The 22610-nt window shown below is 43.9% G+C and overlaps 1 protein-coding gene across 1 annotated transcript in view; it reads right to left on the bottom strand.

Annotated features, from left to right (window-relative positions):
• The window catches only part of TULP4 (TUB like protein 4), a 96015-nt gene that overhangs the window by 32231 nt on the left and 41174 nt on the right, over nucleotides 1-22610 (bottom strand). Inside the window, exons 2-5 of the mRNA XM_081094180.1 lie at nucleotides 14967-15095; nucleotides 9326-9487; nucleotides 3549-3729; nucleotides 2764-2898 (exon numbers count right to left, since the gene is read on the bottom strand). Of these exons, the coding sequence (XP_080950306.1) occupies nucleotides 2764-2898; nucleotides 3549-3729; nucleotides 9326-9487; nucleotides 14967-15095 (607 nt within the window). The remainder of the gene's footprint in view (nucleotides 1-2763; nucleotides 2899-3548; nucleotides 3730-9325; nucleotides 9488-14966; nucleotides 15096-22610) is intronic.

Genomic DNA, 22610 nt, shown 5'->3' with positions numbered 1-22610 from the left:
CAAGCAAATGCTCAGGGATTTCTTCAGTGCAGTTGAGGAACAGAGTGAATAAAAAAATGGAGTCACTAAGGTCAAGCTTCTGAATTATTCAATGATGTATGCTGAGGCAACAGGAAATGATGCCATTCTTGCTTTGACTAGCCTGGGAACTTAACCTTCTGGGCTTTCAGTCCTGCGTCAATGCTAGATGCACCCGGGTCACTGTGCATCAATGGCCTGAACATACATCAAACTCTCCGATGACCATCTGAGTGACCTCAAGAAGAAACTGACCCTCTGTCCAGATCGCTGGACATCTGGAGATACCATCCTGGACCAATGCAGGGCTCAGAATGCAGGACTGATTCTTCTCAAGGATGGACTTTGTACTATAAGGCCCCTCAGCTTTTCTTTCTCAATTGGAATGGTCTGGTATTGCCTAGCTGTGTTTTCCGTCTGCAAACTCAGAGACCCTTGAATAAGTCTTTGTCATTTACTTCTAGACAAAGCCTCCTGAATCTTAATTCTGAGTGCATTAGACAGTTATAAAGTTATCCTGAGACAGTTATAGTCTATAATGGCAAGTCAATCTTTTAAAAGGAGTAAGTTTCACAATAATAGGGCCATTGTGTGCTCAAAGAAATGCTAGAAAGAGAAAATTCTGCAAAACAGAGAAACAAAACAAAGCAGTATGAATTTGAATTCCTTTATTTTGAATTCGAATTCCTTTATTTTAAGGCAATGTGGGGTAAAGTGAGACATGCTCTTGAATTTCTGAACTCCTAAGTTTTTTGTTTGTGATGGGTAGCAGGATGTGCCATCCAAAATATGCCTTATTGGCATAAGGATTATTTTGAGAAGAAGTAAGATACAAGACAAGCTCTCTGCTCTCCAACATTGTCTAAAAGCAACACAAATTTGTAAACGTGTATGACCTCCCACCAGGAAGGACATAAGTTAATCACTGGAGACAACTTTAGACCCTTATCAACCCAGCAAAGATACTAGACAAATCTATAAAACAAATTTATGAACTAGCCCTTATCGTCAATTATTCCCACGATTTGCTGCCCTAGAAACTGAGTCCTTTAGCTTTGTCATTTCTCTAAAATGTATTGTTCTTTTGTTAACATGCTGTATAACCCACATTCTAACCACTGCTCCCAGGTGCTCCAAGTTACTCATCTACGAGTGCTTTCATGGGTAAGTGCAATGCCTGAGTTAATGCATTTGTTTGCTTTTCTCTTGTCAATCTGTCTTTGTCAGTAGACTTTAAAGGGCGGAACCTCAGCTGGAGGAAATGTTTTTCCTCCCCTACATCCTCAAGAAAGAGCAAAAGTCACAACAAAGGCCGAAACCGGTTTGGCTCAGTGGATAGAGCGACGGCCTGCGGACTGAAAGGTCCCAGGTTCGATTCCGGTCAAGGGCATGTACCTGGGTTGCGGGCACATCCCCAGTAGGAGATGTGCAGGAGGCGGCTGATCGATGTTTCTCTCTCATCGCTGTTTCTAACTCTCTATCTCTCTCCCTTCCTCTCTGTAAAAAATCAATAAAAAATATATTTTTTTTAAAAAAAAGTCACAACAAAGGGTAAAAACTCCAAATAAGGTGAACCAATTTATGGTTCATTGTATGATAAACAATTTGGGATTCTCAGGAAATTTTTCTTCAAGGCACAACTTGCTGGGGGGCGGGGGGAAGAGACACTGAACCAGATACATTTGCAAAGCAAAATTCACTTCCTACCCCTATACACACACAAATGAATCTGCAATGAAGGAATGTGTGGTAGATGATGAGGAAGAGGGCTGGCTGCAGGCACCATGGTCTATCGGGCACTCTAAGTTCTTTTCCATGTGACATAATCACTGTGCTGGTAACAAACTAAAGAATAGCCCTAACCGGTTTGGCTCAGTGGATAGAGCGTCGGCCTGCGGACTGAAGGGTCCCAGGTTCGATTCCAGTTGGGGGCATGTACCTGGGTTGCGGGCACATCCCCAGTGGGAGATGTGCAGGAGGCAGCTGATCGATGTTTCTCTCTCATCGATGTTTCTAACTCTCTATTCCTCTCCCTTCTTCTCTGTCAAAAAGAAATCAATAAAATATAAAAAAAAGAATATCATAAGTCACCTTTCTTCACTGGAAGTTCTCTGATTATATCTATTGAGACAGTAACAGAAAGAGACCATGTGGATCTAAGATGGGAGTTAGAATAAAACTCTAGTCAAAAACATTTCTCATCTGGGAGGGCTTCTATGGGTCACTCCCCAAGTCACGTGTGTTTCTAAGCTGCAAATTTGGTGGGAATGTGTTGGAAATGCTGCTCCAATACAGTCTCGTCTGATAAACAGAGAACAAAATAATGCATCCAAGGTAACTTCACTGCACAACCATCAAGGCTTTAGTAAGCCTTAAAACGACAGGGGCTTCTGTGTAAGTGTGTCTCGTGCACCATCTGCTGCCTCGAGAACAGCAGGGGCTGCCATCCACTACTCTGCAGACACGGTGTCAGCCAGAGACAAACAGCGCACCAGAGAGAGGACCACTCCTGTCGGAGTGGGAGAAGAGCAGGTGAAGATGAAGCCTGCCAGTCAGGAATCCCTCCTCTAGGCAAGACCAGGCAGCGACTTGTCAGATAAGTGGAAAAGAGAAAGGAAATGGCCTTTCCAACAGACGCCCTTAAGTCAGAAAGAGGTCACTGCAGGGGCCGAGAATCAACAAGTGCTGGGTGTACGACAACCAGCCTGGAAAACGAACCCCTGGGCCGAGGGTCATATGCAGTACCTTTCAGGCCTGAGCGGATGACAGTAGGAGACAAGTCATCGTAGTTGTTCATTAAGCTGATGTCCCCCGAGGTGAAGCTGACGGTGAGCAGTGGCTTGATATTCTGCACCGGGATGGGATATGCTGCTGGACCATCTGTGGGGACAAAAGTGCTGAGTGAAAAAGAGACAACGAGCACATGACCCAAACCCAGGGCCACAGGCTGCAACCTTGTGGAGGGTCTTGCAAACGGCCTGGCCATGCGCATGGGACTCTGCACTGGGTGCTGCTAAGCAAGCAGCCTCCTCCACCCTCCACACGACGCGGCCGCACAGGGTGCTCAGCAGAGAGCCGGGCGGTTACTTCCCAGGGCATCTGCCGGTGCGAAGGACACGCTCCCTCAGACCTCCCCGCCCTGAAACACTAGCACTGATCTTCGTTTTTTTATGCGTAAACACTGTCTTCTCCTAAAATAAACCAACACACATGCACGGAAATGTGTATGCATATTCTCTGGGAAGCATAACACACACATCTGGGAAAGGAAGAAGACAAAGTGAAAGCATTTTATGTGTAGGAAACCTATGCCAAACCTTTGCCAACCAACCTGACCAGGACAGTGAGACAGGGGGTGGCAGAGAGAAGACAGTCAAATAGAGGACACAGACTGGGCCGAGGGGCCTTGCAATTCGGTTCGCGAACTCTTCCCAACAAGTGAGGGTGCTGTGCCTGTGGCAGGCCCTTCCCTTCTGCCTCTAACGCGGTTCAGTCCCTCCATACGCTGTCCCTGTGGAGCAGCGAGCTACCTTGGGGCGGGGAGTAGTCGTCCGAGTCCGTGTCGCTCTCGCTGCTGTCCTCCACCAGGAAGGCAGGGTAGTTCCAGGACATGCTGAGGATGCCGTCCGACTCGTGCAGGAGGACGTGCGCCAGCATCCTGCCGTGGCAGTCCATGACGATCACCTGCCCATCGGCCGTGCCGAACAGCACCTGCAAGTGAGCACCAGGACTGCTGATGGACGGGAGGGAAGGCCTCCGTTTCCCACACACCTCACCACCTCAACTTGTTTAGAAGGACAAAGTATATTTGGAATAAAAACACAGACCAGCCGAAACCGGTTTGGCTCAGTGGATAGAGCGTCGGCCTGCGGACTGAAAGGTCCCAGGTTCAATTCCGGTCAAGGGCATGTACCTGGGTTGCGGGCACATCCCCGGTGGGGGATGTGCAGGAGGCGGCTGATCGATGTTTCTCTCTCATCGATGTTTCTGACTCTCTGTCTCTCTCCCTTCCTCTCTGTAAAAAATCAATAAAATATATTTAAAAAACAAAACAAAAACACAGACCAGGTAAGTAACTGAGGGGATACACAAAGCATGAAGTAGTGAAAATTTAGCTGTTTTTGCAAAAACTCGAGTCCTCTAATATTGAAATATGACCAGCAGCACAATAAACATATTCATTATATTGTATGGACATTATCAAATAATATGAGCAAATCCTGGTTTCACTTTTTTGTGGCTTGTTTTGTTTTCTTGGGTTGAAGAAAGAGGGTTATTCACTTATTTTTCTGGAAAATAAAGAAGTAGCAGAGGTTCATTGTTAAGAATTTATTAGATTTAGAAGACAAACTTAGGTGTACGTCTGACCTAGAGAAAATACACCTGGTTATGTAAGCATGTTATCTAATCATATTTGGAAAAGATGTTCCTGAAATAGTTTGTCTGTTTTATTTCACTGTGAATAAGAATAATTAATGTTATAAAGCATTAAGGGTAATAATACCTTCACTAAGCGCTGACTTTGTGATAGGCACTATACTAAAAGCTGCACCTCATAACTGTCAGAACACTCCTGTGAGTGAAGTCCCAGCAATGCTGGAATGAAGCTGGATGGACCTAGGGAATTCCCTCAGGTCCCCAGGTCTGGGAGCACACTTTCAGGGCCCTGCTGGGAGATGGGACAGGCACATGGCAGAGCTAGAGCACAGGCAGGCAGAGGATGGGGGTGGGAGTGACCCCCCGCCCCCCATCAGAGCAGCGCTAGAGTATCTCACAGAGGCTGGCAGCCCCCTGACAGTGGTGCCATCCAGCCGGACGTCACGAGGGGAACCTGGGCCTGGGAAGCATGCTGATATCTTCTGGTCTGTGTGGTGGGCACGGGTGAGCTCTACATCTCTTGCCATGAAAACTTTCTATCTTTTGTGTCTAATGAGATTTGTCTACCCCCAAGCAACTCATTGTGACAACCAAGCAAACTATTTCCATTTTACAGGTGCAGAAACAATTGGACGGGGTCAAGTTGACAAAGCTGTTAAGTGGTCAAGCCAAGGCTATCTGACTAGAAAGACCAGGATTTAATAAGACTTTTTAAACTCTTGCCTCTTTTTGCTTTTGAGGTTATGACACTAAGCTTGGGGGCAAAGACTATTCACAGAGGTACCCCATTGTACCTAAAAGAGCTTTGGGTACAGTGGACAATCAACAAGTATTTTTTGTTAAATGAATAAATTAAAGTAAATGAGAATCAAAAGATAATTTTAGCCCTAGCTGGTTTTGCTCAGTGGGTAGAGCATAGGCCTACGGACTGAAGAGTCCTGGGTTCGAGTCCAGTCAAGGGCACATGCCAAGGTTGTGGGCTCGATTCCCAGTAGGGGGGCATGTAGGAGACAGCCGATCAATGATTCTCTCTCATTATTGATGTTTCTGACTCTCTCCCTCTCCCTTCCTCTCTGAAATCAATAAGAACATATTTTTTTAAAAAGGTAATTTTAGGACATAAATGCTGATGATTGAGATGAATTGCATGGGATGATATAATTCATTTAAGTAGTAATAAGCTCACAGATTTCACAGGACTGTTAGGATAAATCAATTTCTACCAAATATTTCTTTAAACATGATCTACATTTTAATGACTGAAAGCTAAAAAAAAAAAAAAAAGCTAAAACTTTTCCCTCAGAAGTGGATCACTTTATTAGTCCAGGCCACTTAAAGAAAACCAGACAAAACCAACAGGAACCCTGCTGAACTCTAGAATGGCAGACGTTGAACATGTTGGTAAGCAGTTTTAAATGATGGTACATACAGAACATGACTTCCTATAACTTTAACTAAAATGTACAATTTACATGTTTCAAGTGAAAAAGATATGTGGGGACCCCACTGTAAGGCAAATGTCATGGGTGACAAAGGCTTTTCTTCCCCTGCTTTGCACAGCCTCACTCATTTTTCAAATCTGTTCTGAAGAGCATCGCTGTACCTTGGTGCTGGCTGAAGGGGTCATTGATCATTTATGACTTTTGTTTTTAATAACGATAGCTCATTAGCCAACAATTAATTACTCTTCACAAGGACGCAGGAGATCCCCGCCCTGTCCGTGGTGGACTCTGCCGTACCACCATGCTCCACTGGTGCAATCATCACTATTCTCAATCTTTCCTGCATGATTTTTCATACCTGACTCCCACACAGACTGTAAGCTTCTGAGGACTGGACCAGGCCCCGCGGCAGTATTTGTGGAGGGAGGAAGAAGGCCTCTGCACTGAAGCGTTTTTAAGTAACACACATCTTTCCATTTTAGAGAAACTGATGCCAGACAATAGAACAGACACCTAATTCCTGAGTGAAAGGACTGGTGGCCAGTGCTCAACATTACAGTAAGGCAGCATGGAACAAAAAGCCCCTCTCCCAAAGCTCCACCATCAGCCAGGTCCAAACACAGCCCTCTTGGGAAGATCATGCCCTATAAAATCTGCGAGAAGGAAAAACCAGCACGAATTGTCTAGTTGTCAAGCAATGATGCAGGGAGTTACTCTGTTTTGGAACAATGTCACAGATACAACATGAAATCAGATTTTTAAAAATCTCGCCTATTACACGTTCTTTTCATGCCTAATCACTCCCCATGAGACAGGCTATGTGAGGCCCGGACTTGAAGAGACCAAGACGGAAAGTCTAATAAAAGCACCCCACGGCAAGGACACCAGTCTCCGCGCTTCTCCGCCCTCACTCGGGTGCTCTCTCCAGGGAGCCGGGCTGGCTCCTCCTGGGCTGGCTCCTCTTCCAGGCCTGGCCCAAGGCCCTCTTCTCTCTCTAGATCAGTCATGTCCACGGCTTCGAGGGCCCCACCCACACTAGCTCCCTGTCCAGGCCTCTCCCTAAGCTCTGGACTCACACATGCCCTTGCCGACCTGCTACTTGAATGAGCCAAAGGGCCTTCAGAGTCAACAAGTCCCAGACGAAATGTGTGATCTTGTCCTTTCCCAAACAACCAACACACACACAGCCAGGGCCTCTCCCAGAAAAGACTGCGGCTGATGTGCTATCTCGTGTCCAGTAGGTGTCTGTCACATCACAAGTGCGCAGACACCACGTCTGAAAGCTTTCGGACCCATCACAGAATTAACCTCACACTAACCATGGCCTCCACGGCACTGTGAGCTTGGCTCTGTTTTGCAAGCCTGTCTTGCCCATTACACCATGAGCTTCTCCAGGGCAAGTCTGCACCAAAATTTCTCGTTTCCTGTCACGAGTGGATGCTCAGTGACGATTAGTAAATGAGTTTCTGCCCAAAGTTTGGTCTTTGCCAAATGAAGGAAGAATTCCTTTAATTTATTCTTTAGTCTATAAATCAATGCTCTGTTCAAATCTTCCAAAAACGCTTTTAATTACGAACTGATGATGAAATTATGTAAATTTGTCTCATATTTTCCCTGCTGGACTGCAGGGTTCATGCCTGGGTGAGGGACAAGCCCTCTGTAATGTGGACACCAAGAGCTAACAGGCTGGTAGAAACCCGAGAGTCCTCAGGCCATATCAGGTCAACAGCTCTCTCTCATTGCAGGGCAGTTTTTAAAATCAATGAAATTTTAAAGTAATTATAGTACCCATATAAATTCTCAGGTTCAATGTATTCCTTTCTCACAACATTAAGTTTGAGAAGAAAACAAATTGGCCATTTTTATTTTTTTTAAAAAAGGAAACATGAAACATATGACTAGAGGAAAGCAATTTAGTAAAAAAAAAAAAGTGTCTCAAAATAAAAGTATGGTTCCATATTATACTGCTTAAAATGTTTCAGCATTGTGTGGATTCTGCTGTACTTGGACAAGTTTTATATTTACAAAGGTTTTACCTCATAAGCATTATATTTAAAAATCAATTATCAACATCTGATCTTATTAGGCTATTATATATTGTTTTATCGTGAAATTAGAACACCAAAAATTACTTTGAAATTAGGTTTGAAAAAAATGACCAGAAGGCTCATCACCATAAAATCACAACCTGTCTGTGGCATTTGGATTCACTTCGTTCCAGTTCTTCATACTACACAGCGGCTTTCTCTTGGGTGTTTATGATGTGGTAATCATACCACATAGACCGTTCAAATCCGGACTTTCCTCCTTACATTAGACCATAAGAGCTCTTCCAAATTATTACACCATCTTTATACCACAACCTACAATTTACAGCACTACTATGTAATACCTTAAGTGGTTACACCACAGTTTACTTAACCATTTTATTTTGAGACTAGTAGGCTGATGTGCTATCTCCAATGGACAAAACACTGGTCATCTGAGATCGACCTGGAAAGTTGATAATAAATAATACTTCAATAAAGAACTGTTATTTTCTTCCCTTTCTTTTTTTTTTTTTGGTTAATCCTCACAAGAGGATAGTTTTCCATTGCTTTTCAGAGAGTGGAAAGTAGGGAGGGAGGGAGGGAGGGAGGGAGGGGGAGGTATTGGGGAAGGTGGGGGGAGAGGGAGAGAGAGAGAGAGAGAGAGAGAGAAAGAGAGAGAGAGAGAGAGAGAGAGAGAGAGAGAGAAACATCCATGAGAGAGACACATCGAACCAGGGCCAGGGATCGAACCTACAACCTAGGTACATGCCCTTGAGCAGGAATCAAACCCAAGACCTTTTGGTGTGCAGGCTAAAACTCTATTCACCAAGCAATACCGGCCAGGGCTTCTCTTGTTTTTTTTTAGATAAATTCCTAAAGTATACTGGTTGATAATTTTAATATTTTTTACATACTGTACACCAAAATGCTTCTTCAAATGTCTAATACACATTATTACTAGCAATGAATGAGAATACTTGATTGTACTCATCAATAATCAGTAAAATCATCTATATCAGTTTATTACTACTTTTGCTAAAAGTGAAAATATGTCATTATGCTATTTTGCATTTTTTCCAAGAATAATTTTCCACCACATGATTACTGACTAGTTGAACTTCTTTTGTAAATTACTGTTTATGTCCATTATCCATTTATTAATTGACTACTTACATAGATTTAAAACTAAATTTGGGTTAACATTTTCTGTAATTAAAATATTTACCCAATATTTACCATACTGGTAAATATTTTTTCTCCAATCTATGGTTCATTTCAAATTTTTGTTTTAATATTTACCTGGACACTGTCATTGTTCTTTTCCTTTGTGATTCTTTAAGAAGCTTTGGAGCAAACTCCCCTAGCCCAGCCCTTTTTCCTTGTGTGATAATTTTTTACTCATTTCCTCCTCATCTCTCATGGTTTTAACATTACACACCTATATTCAAGATGCATTACCTGTTGGTCATCAGGAGTCCATATGCCACATGTGATCTGACTTTCCAGGTTGATCTCAGATGACCAGTGTCTTTGTCCACTGACAGAACCGACCAGGACAAACCCATCTCGATATGAAATAAGCGCTTGAGTCCCATCGTGGCTCCACGTGAAATCACTCACCTTTGAGACACACACAGATAAAAGTGGTCAATTTGTAATCTTAAATGGAAAGCACTTTCATCAAAGACCTAGATGTAGTCCTTAACTTAGCCTTTGGCTAAGGTCAAGGTGGCTTTAAAGAGAACAACATAAATACCCTATATAATAAAAGGCTAATATGCAAATTGTCCCCTTGACCAGGAGTTCAACCAGGGGGAGGGGCCGGCTGGCCAACCTCCAGTGTCCCCTCCCCCTGGCCGGCCAGGCCCGATTGGAGTGGGCTGGCCGGACCCCACCCGTGCATGAGTTTGTGCACCTGGCCTCTAGTATATAACATGTGTATTACATTACATATATAATGTAAAAGACATCATTTGAAATATATGTGTCTGTGTGGTGCTGAGTGCTTCATAGACGATAATAAACTTCATAAACCATCTGTGGGAAGTATTATCATGCCCATTTTACAGAGAAAATAGGCACTGATGGGATAACCAAAATGGGCAAGACCTTTTGTAGACACATGGTTCCATTTCCTTTAGTAAACACCTAGCAGTAAAACTAATTGCTTGTTCATATGGTTAAGTGTATATTTAACTGCATAAGAAACTACCTAACTGTTTTCCAAGTGGTAACACCATTTATACCCCCACCAGCAGTATATGAGAGTACTAGCAGGTCCATACCTCACTAACACTTCGTGTTGTTGGTCTTTTTATTTTCGCTTTCCTAGTAGCTGTGCAGTGGTATGACACTGTGTTTTAATTTGCATTTCTCCAATGACATGATTTCACATACTTATTTGATCACTTGTACATCATCTTTTGGAACATGTCTGTTCAAATCCCTTGGCATATACATGTATTTATATATATGTATTCCTATTCACCTATTCACATATAGCAATAAGTTGGCCTTCCTATTGTGCTGTAAAAATTTTAAATACTGTCTTTTATTAGAATTGTGTATGGCAAAAAATTTCTCCACTCTGTGGTTTGCCTTTTTATTTTCTTAGCGGTATCTTCCAAAGAGTACATTTTCATAAAGTCCAATCAAGTCTGCAATAAAATTTGAAAGTCCTTTCATTTTGCAAAGATAATGCTTTTCTTTACATGCATTTTAACTCATTTATCTTGGAAAATACTTGTGCTAAAAGGAAAAACATCTTAAAAGAGGGCTAAACCATACAGTCCGAGCATATCAAACTTGCAGCCCACGGGCAGCATGTGGCCCATAACAAATATTTTTGTAGCCCAGCTAATATAATGGTATGTAAGAAATGTTTTAATAAAAATTTTGTAACTTTATTTTTACAATATCCTGTTATACATAATTATTAATATAATAAAAGCATAATATGCTAATTAGACCGGACAGCCAAACGACCTTCCGGATGTCCTTCTGGACGAAGTTGCCGCAGTGGGGGCTGAGGCAGAGGTGGTTAGGGGTGATCAGGCAGGCAGGCGAGCGGTTACAAGCCAGTGGTCTCAGATTGCGAGAGGGTGCAGGCTGGGCTGAGGGACCCTCCCTCCCGTGCATGAATTTCGTGCACAGGGCCTCTAATTATTAATAATGAACTACACGTTCGCTAATGACTGATTACTATAATCATGTTGCATTAATTTCCCTGATGCGCAGGCCCACTGTTTCTCTTCACTAATACCAGCAGCGAATATCCTAGCAGCCAATTGCCACGTCATTAGTCTTGGACTGATTCGTTTGGTGTGTGCAACAGGAAATATTTCACTTTTGGAGAACAAGAAAAGTAGATTTGCATTAGACTTATTAATTTGTGCAGTTATTCAGTGCCTGGTAAGTTAATGTTCAAGAAAAAATATTAATTTTTATTAAAATGTTCTATTATTTTATGTTAATGATTACTCATTTATTTCAGCCCTTTGTATTCAGCATGTCTCTAGTGAAATAATCCTACGTTTCTATGAAAATTGAAGCTTTTTTTTGTGGCCACATAAACTTACTAACAAACCTCGTTTATTTGGCCCATGTTAGCCTTTGAGTTTGACATGCTTGATATAGTCAGTGAAAAGAATCTTGTCCAAGACACCACCAACCTTATAATCACAAAAATGATCGAATAGGATATTTACATAAATTAATTGGTTTTATTAAATTAGGTGAGCACAGAGTGATAAGAATATGTCCCAACTGGACAAACAAAAACAGGGCAACTCAGAACCAAATGCTGTAAGAAAATAAGCAGAAAGGCTCTTCTACTGGTTGTCTTTCAGTTGCAGGGGTTACAGTGCTTTTGCTTCACTAACGAGCGTCCTCAGACACGGATTAATGGAAGCTGAGCCGCAGCTGGCGTGGCCCACGCCTGAGGCAGCTTTTATCAGACCATCCTTGGTGCCTAATACTGTGAAACTATGCATGCACTGTTCCAGACTCAACTTTGAAACAAAGGACTCAATCATTTCCTAAAAAAGAAATTATTAAAGCATCAACCAGCTCTTGCCAGATGTTTGATTGCTTTGTCTCAATGAAAGGCATGCTATGTAATAAGGATCACCTGTCACTTCTAAAAAGTATTATTTTTCTATGAGCAGATTTCAAGGATATTCCTCTTCCAAGTCACAGAATTGTCCCTCCTCCTACCAGACACTGTTTCAGGTGTAGAGAGCCACCGCTCCTTCGGCCAGTGATTCATCATCACCAGAGTGCTATGTTCTTTACTTACATAAGATCTGACTTCAACACAAAAGCAGCCAAACCTCCCCAAAATGTAAGCATTTAATGATGACAACTGCTCAATGGGTTCTGAGATGTGTAGGATCAGAGCTCTACAAAGTAAAATTATATAAAAATGTAAATCAGATCACAATGATTACTTTGGTAGAACCCAGCTGGCACAGGCCTCCGTGAGATTCTAGGTGCTCCAGATGTTCCATGGTGCATGTAAGCTCACTCAACCCCAGGTCATCCTAACATACTTCTTTTTCTTTCTAAGAGGCCATTTGCACCAAACTCTAAATGACAAGAAAAGCTGAGGAATACAGTGGTGGTAGAGCCCACACAGCTGCTGTATGGACAGGACAGAAGGTTCCCTCCTCAGACAGGCTGCCCGTCAGGAGAAAGTGTACAGGGGCTTTGGTACAGGTCACCAGGGCGAAAAGCCCAGGGCGCCTAGCACTTCCCATAGGTAGTTTTTCAAGTTCTAGTGCTTCTCGAAGGCAGGTACATTAGTCCCTAGGTTACAGATGAGGAAACTGAGGCCCAGAGAAATATTTCCCACTGAGAGTCAGAGTGAGATTCCTGGCTCGTGTGGTCTGACTCTAGAGATCATGCTCTTGACAACATCCCCTGCAGGTGACATGAATTTCTCATAATCCTGAGATTTCTACATCTGCAGCTCTATTCAGAAGGCGAATTAGTCGTCACCCCTTCCTTTTTCACTCTTTGGAGGTACGCAGGAAACTGATATTGTTACTGAGTCTAGAGACCTTGGTTCTTGTCTTCTTGAAGGGAAGATTTTAGGCAAGAGAGAAAGTGTAGCAAAGCAAGCAACAATTTATTGTCTGGAGCAAAAACACATTCAGGACAAGGAAGGGTAAGAAGCAGCAACAGAGCCTCTGCTGGGCTGCTGTGGCTCCCTGGGCAGTCAGAGAAAGGGGGGCCTTGGAGACAGGGAGGGGGCTTAGTCTGGGATGAGCCGCCGCTGCCCACTGCTCCCCTGGCTGTAAGTCTTCTAGGTCCTCTCACACCTGTGGGGGAAGGTCAAGATGTGGGTGTGGTATGTCTCTCTCCTGCAGGCTGGAATCTTAGGGGAGGTCTTAATAGAATGTTCATCAGCTTTCCAAGTGTGCACTTTCAGGGTCACGGTCTCCACTGAGTGGTCGGTGCCAGTAGTCAGTGCAGCCGGTCCTGAGGCAGCGGTGGCCTCACTTGTGTGGTTTTGCGGCTTTACTGGGCCTGGAGCTGAATACAGCTGAGGCCTGGGTGTTATCCTTAGGGAGGAAAGGTCAGGGGTCTAACCTACATGACTAGTGATATGCGAGGGGAGGAAAGGTTACCCTGGGGGCAAGGTCCTTGTTTTCCTAGTTTTGCCCCTTGCTAGGCGCCCGGGGCTTTTTGCCCTGGTGACCTTCTGTACCAAAGCCCTTGTACCTGGCCCAAAGCCCTTGCTCTGCTCGTATCTGTCTAACTGCCTATTTTAATACTAGTAGCCCTGCACACAAATCTGTGCACCAGTAGGTCGCTGCGGCCCTGTAGCTCTCTGCCTGCTACCCTACCCTCCTGTAGCTCCCCCCCCCACCCCCACAGCTTGCTGCCCTGCCCCCTCTTGTAGCTCCCCCCCCACCCCACAGCTTGCTGCCCTGCCCCCTCCTGTAGCCGCCCCTGACCCCCACAGCTTGCTGCCCTGCCCCCTCCTGTAGCTCCCCCCGACCCCCACAGCTTGCTGCCCTGCCCCCTCCTGTAGCTCTCCGCAGACTGCTTGTACCTTGCTGGCCCACCCTCCTGCTGATCAGTGATCTGGTCTGTGATGTGCTTGGTCATTACACCTCAGGGTGTAACGGCTAATTAGCATATTCCTCTCTTATTATATAGGATGGCCTTTTCAGAGTTAGTCAAAACTATTACATTTACCCTAACAAATAAAGTCACAAAGAAAGAAAATTTGATTTTTACCCAGAAGTAGATTTGTCTTCTGTGATGACATCTTATAAAGATCCTCTAATAAGGATCTGCTAATAATAACTGCGAAAATATCTTCACTCCTTGCAATTTTATGCCACGTCACTGATCTCTTTATCTTTCAAACTTGGGGAGCTCACAGGGAAACCCACCCTAGGAGAGGAGAACAGACTAAGAAACCCCCCATCCACAAAGGTCCCCTGAGGATTCGGTTCTGAAGCCCTAGTTCTGTTAAGTCCCTGGGATGGCACCTGTGTGCTGTGCTGCCCATCCTCCTGTGGGAGGAGCAGAGCTGTCCCACAGCCAGAAGAATCTATGAAGCGGTTCAAAAATAGCACCGCTCAGCAGGGCAGCCCTGGAGCAGTTGTTTTCCTCTGGGGGAGACACATTTATATCAGAAAGGAAGAGCTGAGGGAGGACAACAGCTGGCCACACTCATTGCAACCTGAGAAGAAAGTGCTGACAACTCAGTGTGGTGAGTGGGGTGTGAGAAACAGTCATGTGGAGCTCCCTGTGAGACAACCAGGTGACAGCACAGGAAAACACCCTGTGAAAGGGAGCAAAACAGTGATATGCCGGAGCGCCCCAGGGCCCAGATTCGGCATGCAATCACACACTGAATGTGAAAAGTGATTTCACAGATTTAATTCAAGCCTGAAAACTCAGAGCGTTCTCACAAGAGCAGCACAGCTGAAGTGATATATGCACGAAGCATGAAAAGCAGGGTTCTAGTTTTATTTATTTCTACTCCACCCATTTCTGGAAAGAGTTCCCATTTGCCCTGGAACACACGACCTGTGTTGTCTCTCCAGCAGTCTTCCACTGGAAGGGGGTCCAGCCCACTCACCTGAGCCCCTCGGTCGTTGACCAGTTCCACAGACCATCTCCCTTCATACTGAATCCACACAAAGATCCCTCCATCTGCGTCACACGTGGCCAGCTTCTGGTATGGCTCATTCCACCTTACCAGCACAACCTAGAAGACAACCAAGATGATAGTTACCACAAGGAATGAACCAGTGGGCCAGGATTACGCCTACAAAGAGATCAAACTTCAAAACTAAGCAGAATGCATGGTCCAAGGAAAAGCCTGGGGAGGATGTGGGGATTAGTGGAGGGGACAGGCCACAGTCCCCACACGGCAGTCACAGGGACCCAGACCCACATAAGGGCTTCCTGAGAAACAGCAGGCACCGGAGCAAATGATGAAGTGCAGCATGGAAATACCCTCTGGTGTAAAGACAAGAGGCACAGAGGCCATCTGTACTCTGTCTTGCCTTTCACAGGTGCAAGGATCTTTCACCTGACAGTACTGTATGATGGAAAAACAATTTTCACAGAATATATTGTGTATTTGAATCAGAGTACTATTTTTTAGTGCAGTAAGAGGCATGGATGAGACCTATTTAATTTCATTTTCCTCCCAATGTGAAATTCTCCATATATTTTCTACTAGATTCTTATTTTCAAATAGTTCAGCATCTAAACATGGCCAATTTGGTAATGACATTCATCTTTCTCAACTCTCACTCCATCTAAAAGGCAGACCCTCTGGAAGGTGGTCTGTGGAATTAGGTGAATGTCTGAGGGCAGCCATCAGAGAGTCCAGTGAAACCTCTAAGGACACAGGGTTATGAAGTGAGCCCAGGAGCCCAGGAGCCCCAAAACGCCTCCCCACTTTCACTGTGTGGATGTTCTGAGTGTCACCTGACTGGCCCATGCTGGTGATAATGCCGAATTAAGTCCATCGGTCAGACATTCAGCGCCTACTTAAGGTTCCTGCTGTGTGATGCTGTAGCCAATACGAAGCTGGAGAAGACCAGGCCCCGCTCTTAGGAAAAGTCCAGCTGGGAGCCAGAACATCCACAAATATGTGCCTATATACTGAGGTGTGTCTGTCAAACTAGGACTATCACTAACTGGCAAGAGCACGCCTGATGTCCATAAGAAAGCTTTGGATCCCGTCTCCTCCCAGGGCTTTGTGCCTAAGAAACGAACCACCCTCATGAACACGTGGCCCCTGTGTAAATGGTCTCCAAATTCTAACGTGTACAGTTGACCCTTGCTAAGGGCACTGACCCCACTCACATAAAAAAATCCACCTACACCTTTTAATTCCCCCCAAACTTAACTACAGCTATCCACCAGCTTCTATGAGGGACTGGTTCCAGGACTGCTGTAAATACCAAAATCCGAGGATGCTCAAGGCCGCCATATAAAACGGCATAGGTCAATGCGTGCAATTGGCCATCTGCGCCTGCAGTTGGTGGATGTAAAACCTGGGGGACACAGAGGGCTGACTACATATTTATTGAAGAACAGCCACATATAAGTGGACCCATGCAGTTCAAACCCATGGTGTTTGAGGGTCAACTGTACAACGACAGATTGTCAAGGACCTCCTCACGCCCATCTGTGTCCAAAACACAGGCCAAAGCAGAAGCCCAGTCACTTCTCCAAGTTGTATCATGGGCACACCTGATTTTAGTCCTGAAGTTTGTTTTCAAGGCACCAGAAAGCTAGAAGCGGTACCCATAACTAATGGCATTAGCATTAGTTATAAAATTCATGAAAAAAAGATGCATAATAAAATCCTCAAATTTTCCAAGAGGAAATTCTTACCCACTCAAAATGTAAGGATGCTGTTGCTTTAAAAACAAAACAAACAAAACAAAAAAACTCTGGCCCAGCTAACGTGGCTCAGTGGTTGACCCTCAACCTATGAACCAGGAGGTCACAGTTCAATTCCCGGTCAGGGCACATGCCCGGGTTGCAGGCTCAATCCCCAGCGTGAGACTTTCAGGAGGCAGGCAACCAATGATTCTCTCTTATCATTGATGTTTCTATCTCTCTTTCCCTCTCCCTTTCTCTCTGAAATCAATAAAAATATACATATTTTTAAAAATTCAAAAATCAAAGAGAGCTGTGAGGTTGCAATTTCCAGACATGGCAATCACTAGTCAAATCTAACTTAGCTGATGGTTCCCACGCCAAAGGCAACTTCCAAGGATGCAGACACCGACAGCTCCCAGCAGCCCCGGTCAGCCACCCCTCTGCTGAGCGCCTGCCACACTCTGGTCCCAGCTCTGCATGTGCAGCGCTCACACCACCCGCTGTATGAGTGGTACCTCTCACTGCACAGATGCCCTCCCTACTGAGTTGTGCTGCCCGAGGAAAGGGACGGAATACTGACACAGTAATTTTGAATATATTGTGCCAAAGAGTAATACTTAATTAGAAGTTATGATCCTTATTCAGTTATATCTTTGAACTATATAAGGTTATTGAAAGCTATTTCTAGCAGGTTATTTTCAACTCCCAAAGGCATTTTAACAACAGCCAACACTGCCTGTCTGCCTGCCTATTACAAACTGTTGGGTGCTAAGCCATCTTTGTCCTTGTCGAGTTCAGTTCAGTAAATGGACACAGTCTAGTGCTCTATCTGCAATTAGAGAGCCGTGAACATAGACAAGACCCTTGACACAGGTGGATGGGGGGGGGGGGCAACAAATCCAGGTTCATTTATTTAATTCTAGTTTTTTAAATTCTCTATTTAAATTACTGATCTAATTTTTTAAAAACAGTAAAACCAAAACAGCAACAAAAGTCTTTAAATGCACTGAATGTGTCATAAAATTTAGAATTTCCAAATGGTCCATAAAAGCCAACTTTATAAAGTTCTTTCAGGCCCAGTGATGCTTTGGCCTGAGCCTTGCAATCCACGAAAGTGCCTGTTGCTACTATGTGGCTCCTACAGCCACAGGCTCGCCTGTGAGCCCACAATCACTGACGGCCTCTAGAATGGCTGCCACGGGACAGAATATGACCCATAACATGATATTCACTGCTGACCATGAGTAAGTTAACACATGAACTATAAAAGGTTACTGGAAGCTATTCAGGTACTATGACCTTCCTTATGAAATAGTATCTGATGACAAGGTGTCATATTTATGAGCATAAAGGCTAGTCACATTCTCTATACTTTGCCTTTTTGCTTTAACATCCAGGTATGGTTGCATATTTGGTTCACATCAGTAATCAAACTCTTCTTTATGAAAACAGCCAGCACGGCCACAGCATGACACAAACACTACAGAGAAAAGGTAAGATATGTTTTAAAGTCATTTCTAACTGCACAGATTTCTTGGTCTGATGAGAACACAGTGGTAGCTGTAAGAGCAACAGCAAGTTCACAGGCTCCAGCGCACCCTTTTGCAATTCCTGACCAGCTGAGATGCAGCTATAAATGGAAACGTAGTCCCCCCACACATACTTCTTTGCTGTGAGTTCTAACCAACAAAACGGAGTAAGTGGAGAGCTCCCCTAAATTAGGGAAAGAAAGCTTTCCAATGATTCTGCGTTTAAAAATAAAGTCAAACTGCTAATGTTTCCCTGGATTCATATTCTCATTTCCTCTCTCGTCTGGTCTACAGTTCGTCTTATCTCCCAGAAGTTTATTTCCTGTTCTCCGAATCCTTCCAGTCTTTTTGGCAACATCAAGACATACCAGAGTGTTGAGGAATTACCAAGCAGCAGGCCAGCTGGGTTCTCAGTCGCCCAAATTATGCGGCAGAATGCAGGGTGCCCGGGCATTCCAAGGCAGAACTTTCCTTCCCTTTTAAAGGAAAACGGGGCCCAGGGTGGCTCTGGGCACAGAAGGACCGCAGTGTTCAGGGTGTTGGCTGAAGTGCGCGATCTTCTACTGAAAAGGCAGATGAGAAGCTAAGCTTTGACCTTGGGCTTTGATTATTCAGAAACTGCCAGCCTGTTACCCTCTCTAGTGCAAGATGCTCTAGCATGCTATAGGCATTGTTACCAATAAGTATTGATCAGGACCATTAAAAGTAGAGAAACCTGTACTAAAAACATAGGGCAGGGCAGCTGGAAGTCTATCTGGGCTGTAATCCAATGCCCTAAATAAGTCACTTCACTTCCGACACCTAGAACTATTTTTAGAAAAAATTGTCAGTTAACCCAACTCCAGGATAGTCATCTTTTCAAGCAAGAACCCTTCAAATGGTGTTGATAAATATGAATATCATTTATATTTTATAGAAATATATGGGAAACCACCTCAGTGAGCAACTAGTATCCTCAATGTTCATAAATATTTTCCTCAACTTGAAGAGAATGTAATTCGAATGAATGCTAAATACAAGTAGTTCAAGTAGTGAATCCTTGTAAGTGGTTATTAGCACTTAGTTGTTCCTATTCTGTGATTTATTAAGTGAAACAGCAATAAATGCAACTGTACAAGAAAAACAAGATGAGTACCAATTTAATTTTAGATATATTTAGTATTAAACAAGGAGCCAATAGCATCTTTAAAAAGACTGGAAGAAATTCAGTGTGAACAGTGGTTTCCGGACTCATGCCCACGGCAGGAACAGGAAGGTCTGTGAAATGGTGTGGCTGCGGGCAATCGCTGGCCCACTCAGCGCCCCTCTCCTGGTCTGCCAGGGATGGGGAACAGCAGCGCATCTCTTAGGCCTAGCGTCTAGGCCAGCCGTGGGCAAACTACACCGGCGGGCCGGATCCGGCCCATTTGAAATGAAAAAAACTAAAAAAAAAAAAAAAGACCGTAGCCTTTTATGTAATGATGTTTACTTTGAATTTATATTAGTTCACACAAACACTCCATCCATGCTTTTGTTCCGGCCCTCCGGTCCAGTTTAAGAACCCACTGTGGCCCTCGAGTCAGAAAGTTTGCCCACCCCTGGTCTAGGCTGTGAGGAGTATGAGAAATGACCTCAGAACAGTGCCAGCAAACGTTCAATCAGTGAGAGCTCTGTACTATTTATTTGTGAGCTACACGTCCAGAATATAAATCCAATTCAGCATAATATTCACATCTATGGTTTCCTCTTCTGATAAATGGTTTGAAAGGTGGGTCCCTTTTTCCAGACATACTTCCTGTCACATGCACTCCCCACCACTCTGGACCTTAAAAATCAACATCCCCACACATTTCCTGCCACCCTTGGCCCAGAACACCCCTCTGGCCCTTGGCACCGGGTGGTAAAGACTTCCTCAATGGTCCGGCCACTCACTCTTGCTATTCCCATGGCACCCTGTTAGTTGGCATATGACTTCCTTCATCTGTTCCTCACCAGCCCGAGAACTTCTTTGCTTTTGTGTTCTTGAGGCCCCAGCACTATGCCAGGCACAGCAGGCATGCCACAAATATTTCTAAATTCAACTATTCCTGAAGGACGATTAGCATATTTCTGTAGAATTTTATATTGTTAGAATTGGTTCAAATGAGTTATATTGGGGGGGGGGGGGTAGTTTTATTGGGAAAAAAGTCACACATAATTCACTCATTAAAATGTACAACTCAGCCCTGGCCAGTGTGACTTGGTTGGTTGGAGCATTGTCCCATACACCAAAAGATTGCGGGTTCGATCCCCAGTTGCGATACATGCAGGAAGCAACTGATGCTTCTCTCTTGCTCCCCATTCTTCTCTCTAAAATAAATTTAAAAATTTACAATTCAATGCTTTTTAGTATACCATTTACATACATAGAGTTAGAGTTCTGCAATCATCACATTAACTTTTAAATCAACCCACCCCAATATCCCCTCCAAGCCGAGGCAAGCACCAAGCTTTCTGTCTGTGGATGTGCCTGTTCTGGACATTTCACAGGATGAAATCACACAGTATGTGGCCTTTTGTGCCTGGGTCCTTTTACTCAGTGTAATTACTGTTTTCAAGGCATACCCAGAGTATAGCATATACCAGTATTTCCTCCCTTTATGTGCCAAACAATATTCCACTGTTTGGATATGCCACATTTTGTTTATTGTCTATTATGAATAATACTGCTATGAATATGAACATGTTTTCATTTTCTTGGTTGTATGTGTAGAAGTGGAGTTGCTGGGTCATATGGTAACCCCATGTTTAACTTTTAAAGGAACTGCCAGATTGTTTTCCAAAGTGGCTATACCAACTTACATTTGCAACAACAGTGTACGAAGGTTCCAATTTCTCCACATTCTCAACACTTGCTATTTTTTTTTACTGTAACCATCCTAGTGGGTGTGAAGTGGCTTTGACTTGCATTTTCCTGGTGGCTAGTGGTGTTGGGCACTTTTCAAGTGCTTTTCACACATTTGTATATCTTTTTTGGAGAAATGCCTATTCAGATCTTTTGCCCCTTTTTAATTGGGTTGTCTTTCTACTACTGCCTAGAACCCTTAGTATTTTCTGTGCCTGGCAAGGGCAAGTTCAGTTGCTGTTTGAACTGGTCAAAGTGGAAAAAAGAAGAGCACATAGATGAGGTCACAGATTAATTTTTTCTTTTATTCAACTGGCAGCTAGTGTTGACCATGGTTACTGTTTCAAAATTATTTGTATCACAAAAATTGAGGTAAGTAAAGAATATCTGTGAGAAAACAGGAATGAAGACGGTGTATTCAGTACAGAAAAATCAAAGTCATGTTAAAATTAACTGAACTTTCTTTCACTTCCCAGTTAAAGGGGGGGAGGGGAGACGTTGGCATTTTAAAAATTATTGCTGGGTTATCCATGATACCTCAAAAACACTGTACATATGGTTGCATTTCAGTTTTTTAAAGACATGCTTATTAGGAAGATAATACCATATGGAAGGGATGACTCATCTATACGAGGTCAACTCACAACTAGATTTTAGGCGATATTTGTGCTTCTGAAGCTCAAAGCAGCTAAAGAATCTTGTTACCTTGTCCTTATAGTATTCATGGGAACCTTCTTAACTTCCTCATCAGCCAGGGAGCATTTCTGCTAGAAGACAGCATGCACTAAAGTTTCATCTAACACCTTTCCATGACTTACCTGTAGAGCTACCACCAAGATGAGACTCCTAAGAAGTAGTCCAGAATACCACACTGCTTCTGAGTGATTAATTTCAACCACACTGGGAGACAGACTGAGGCACTTTTACAAAAACTACATGGCCACTCAGAATTATAAAGAAGTTGTATAGATCCAAAAAAATGAAACAAAAGAACAGAGTGAAGGGATGTAGTCTCCACCTACCAAGATGGTGCCCATGTACAGGAGTCAGAAGACAAGCACTTGAAATGAAATGATGAGAAGGCCCAGCTCAGAGAAGCTGCAGGCTGAGGATGAGTGTCTAAGGCAGGGGTGGGCAAACTTTTTGACTCGAGGGCCACAATGGGTTCTTAAACTGGACCGGAGGGCCGGAACAAAAGCATGGATGGAGTGTTTGTGTGAACTAATATAAATTCAAAGTAAACATCATTACATAGAAGGCTACGGTCTTTTTTTTTTTTTTTAGTTTTATTCATTTCAAACGGGCCGGATCCGGCCCGCGGGCCGTAGTTTGCCCACGGCTGGTCTAAGGTGAGGAGAGCTATCTGCCGAATGCTGGGAAGGCCTGGCCCACGCCCTCCACCCAGGGCTTCCCTTCACATGGGGCCCTGAGCGCCTCCAAATGCAAGAGGCCCAGCACAGCTCCGTCTTTGTCACACACACTGTCT

Source organism: Myotis nattereri, assembly GCF_964212035.1.
Source record: "Myotis nattereri genome assembly, chromosome: 6".
NCBI classification, from domain to species: Eukaryota; Metazoa; Chordata; class Mammalia; order Chiroptera; family Vespertilionidae; genus Myotis; species Myotis nattereri.
Note: the sequence above shows the minus strand (reverse complement) of the source record. Positions and strands in the feature narration are given on the sequence as shown.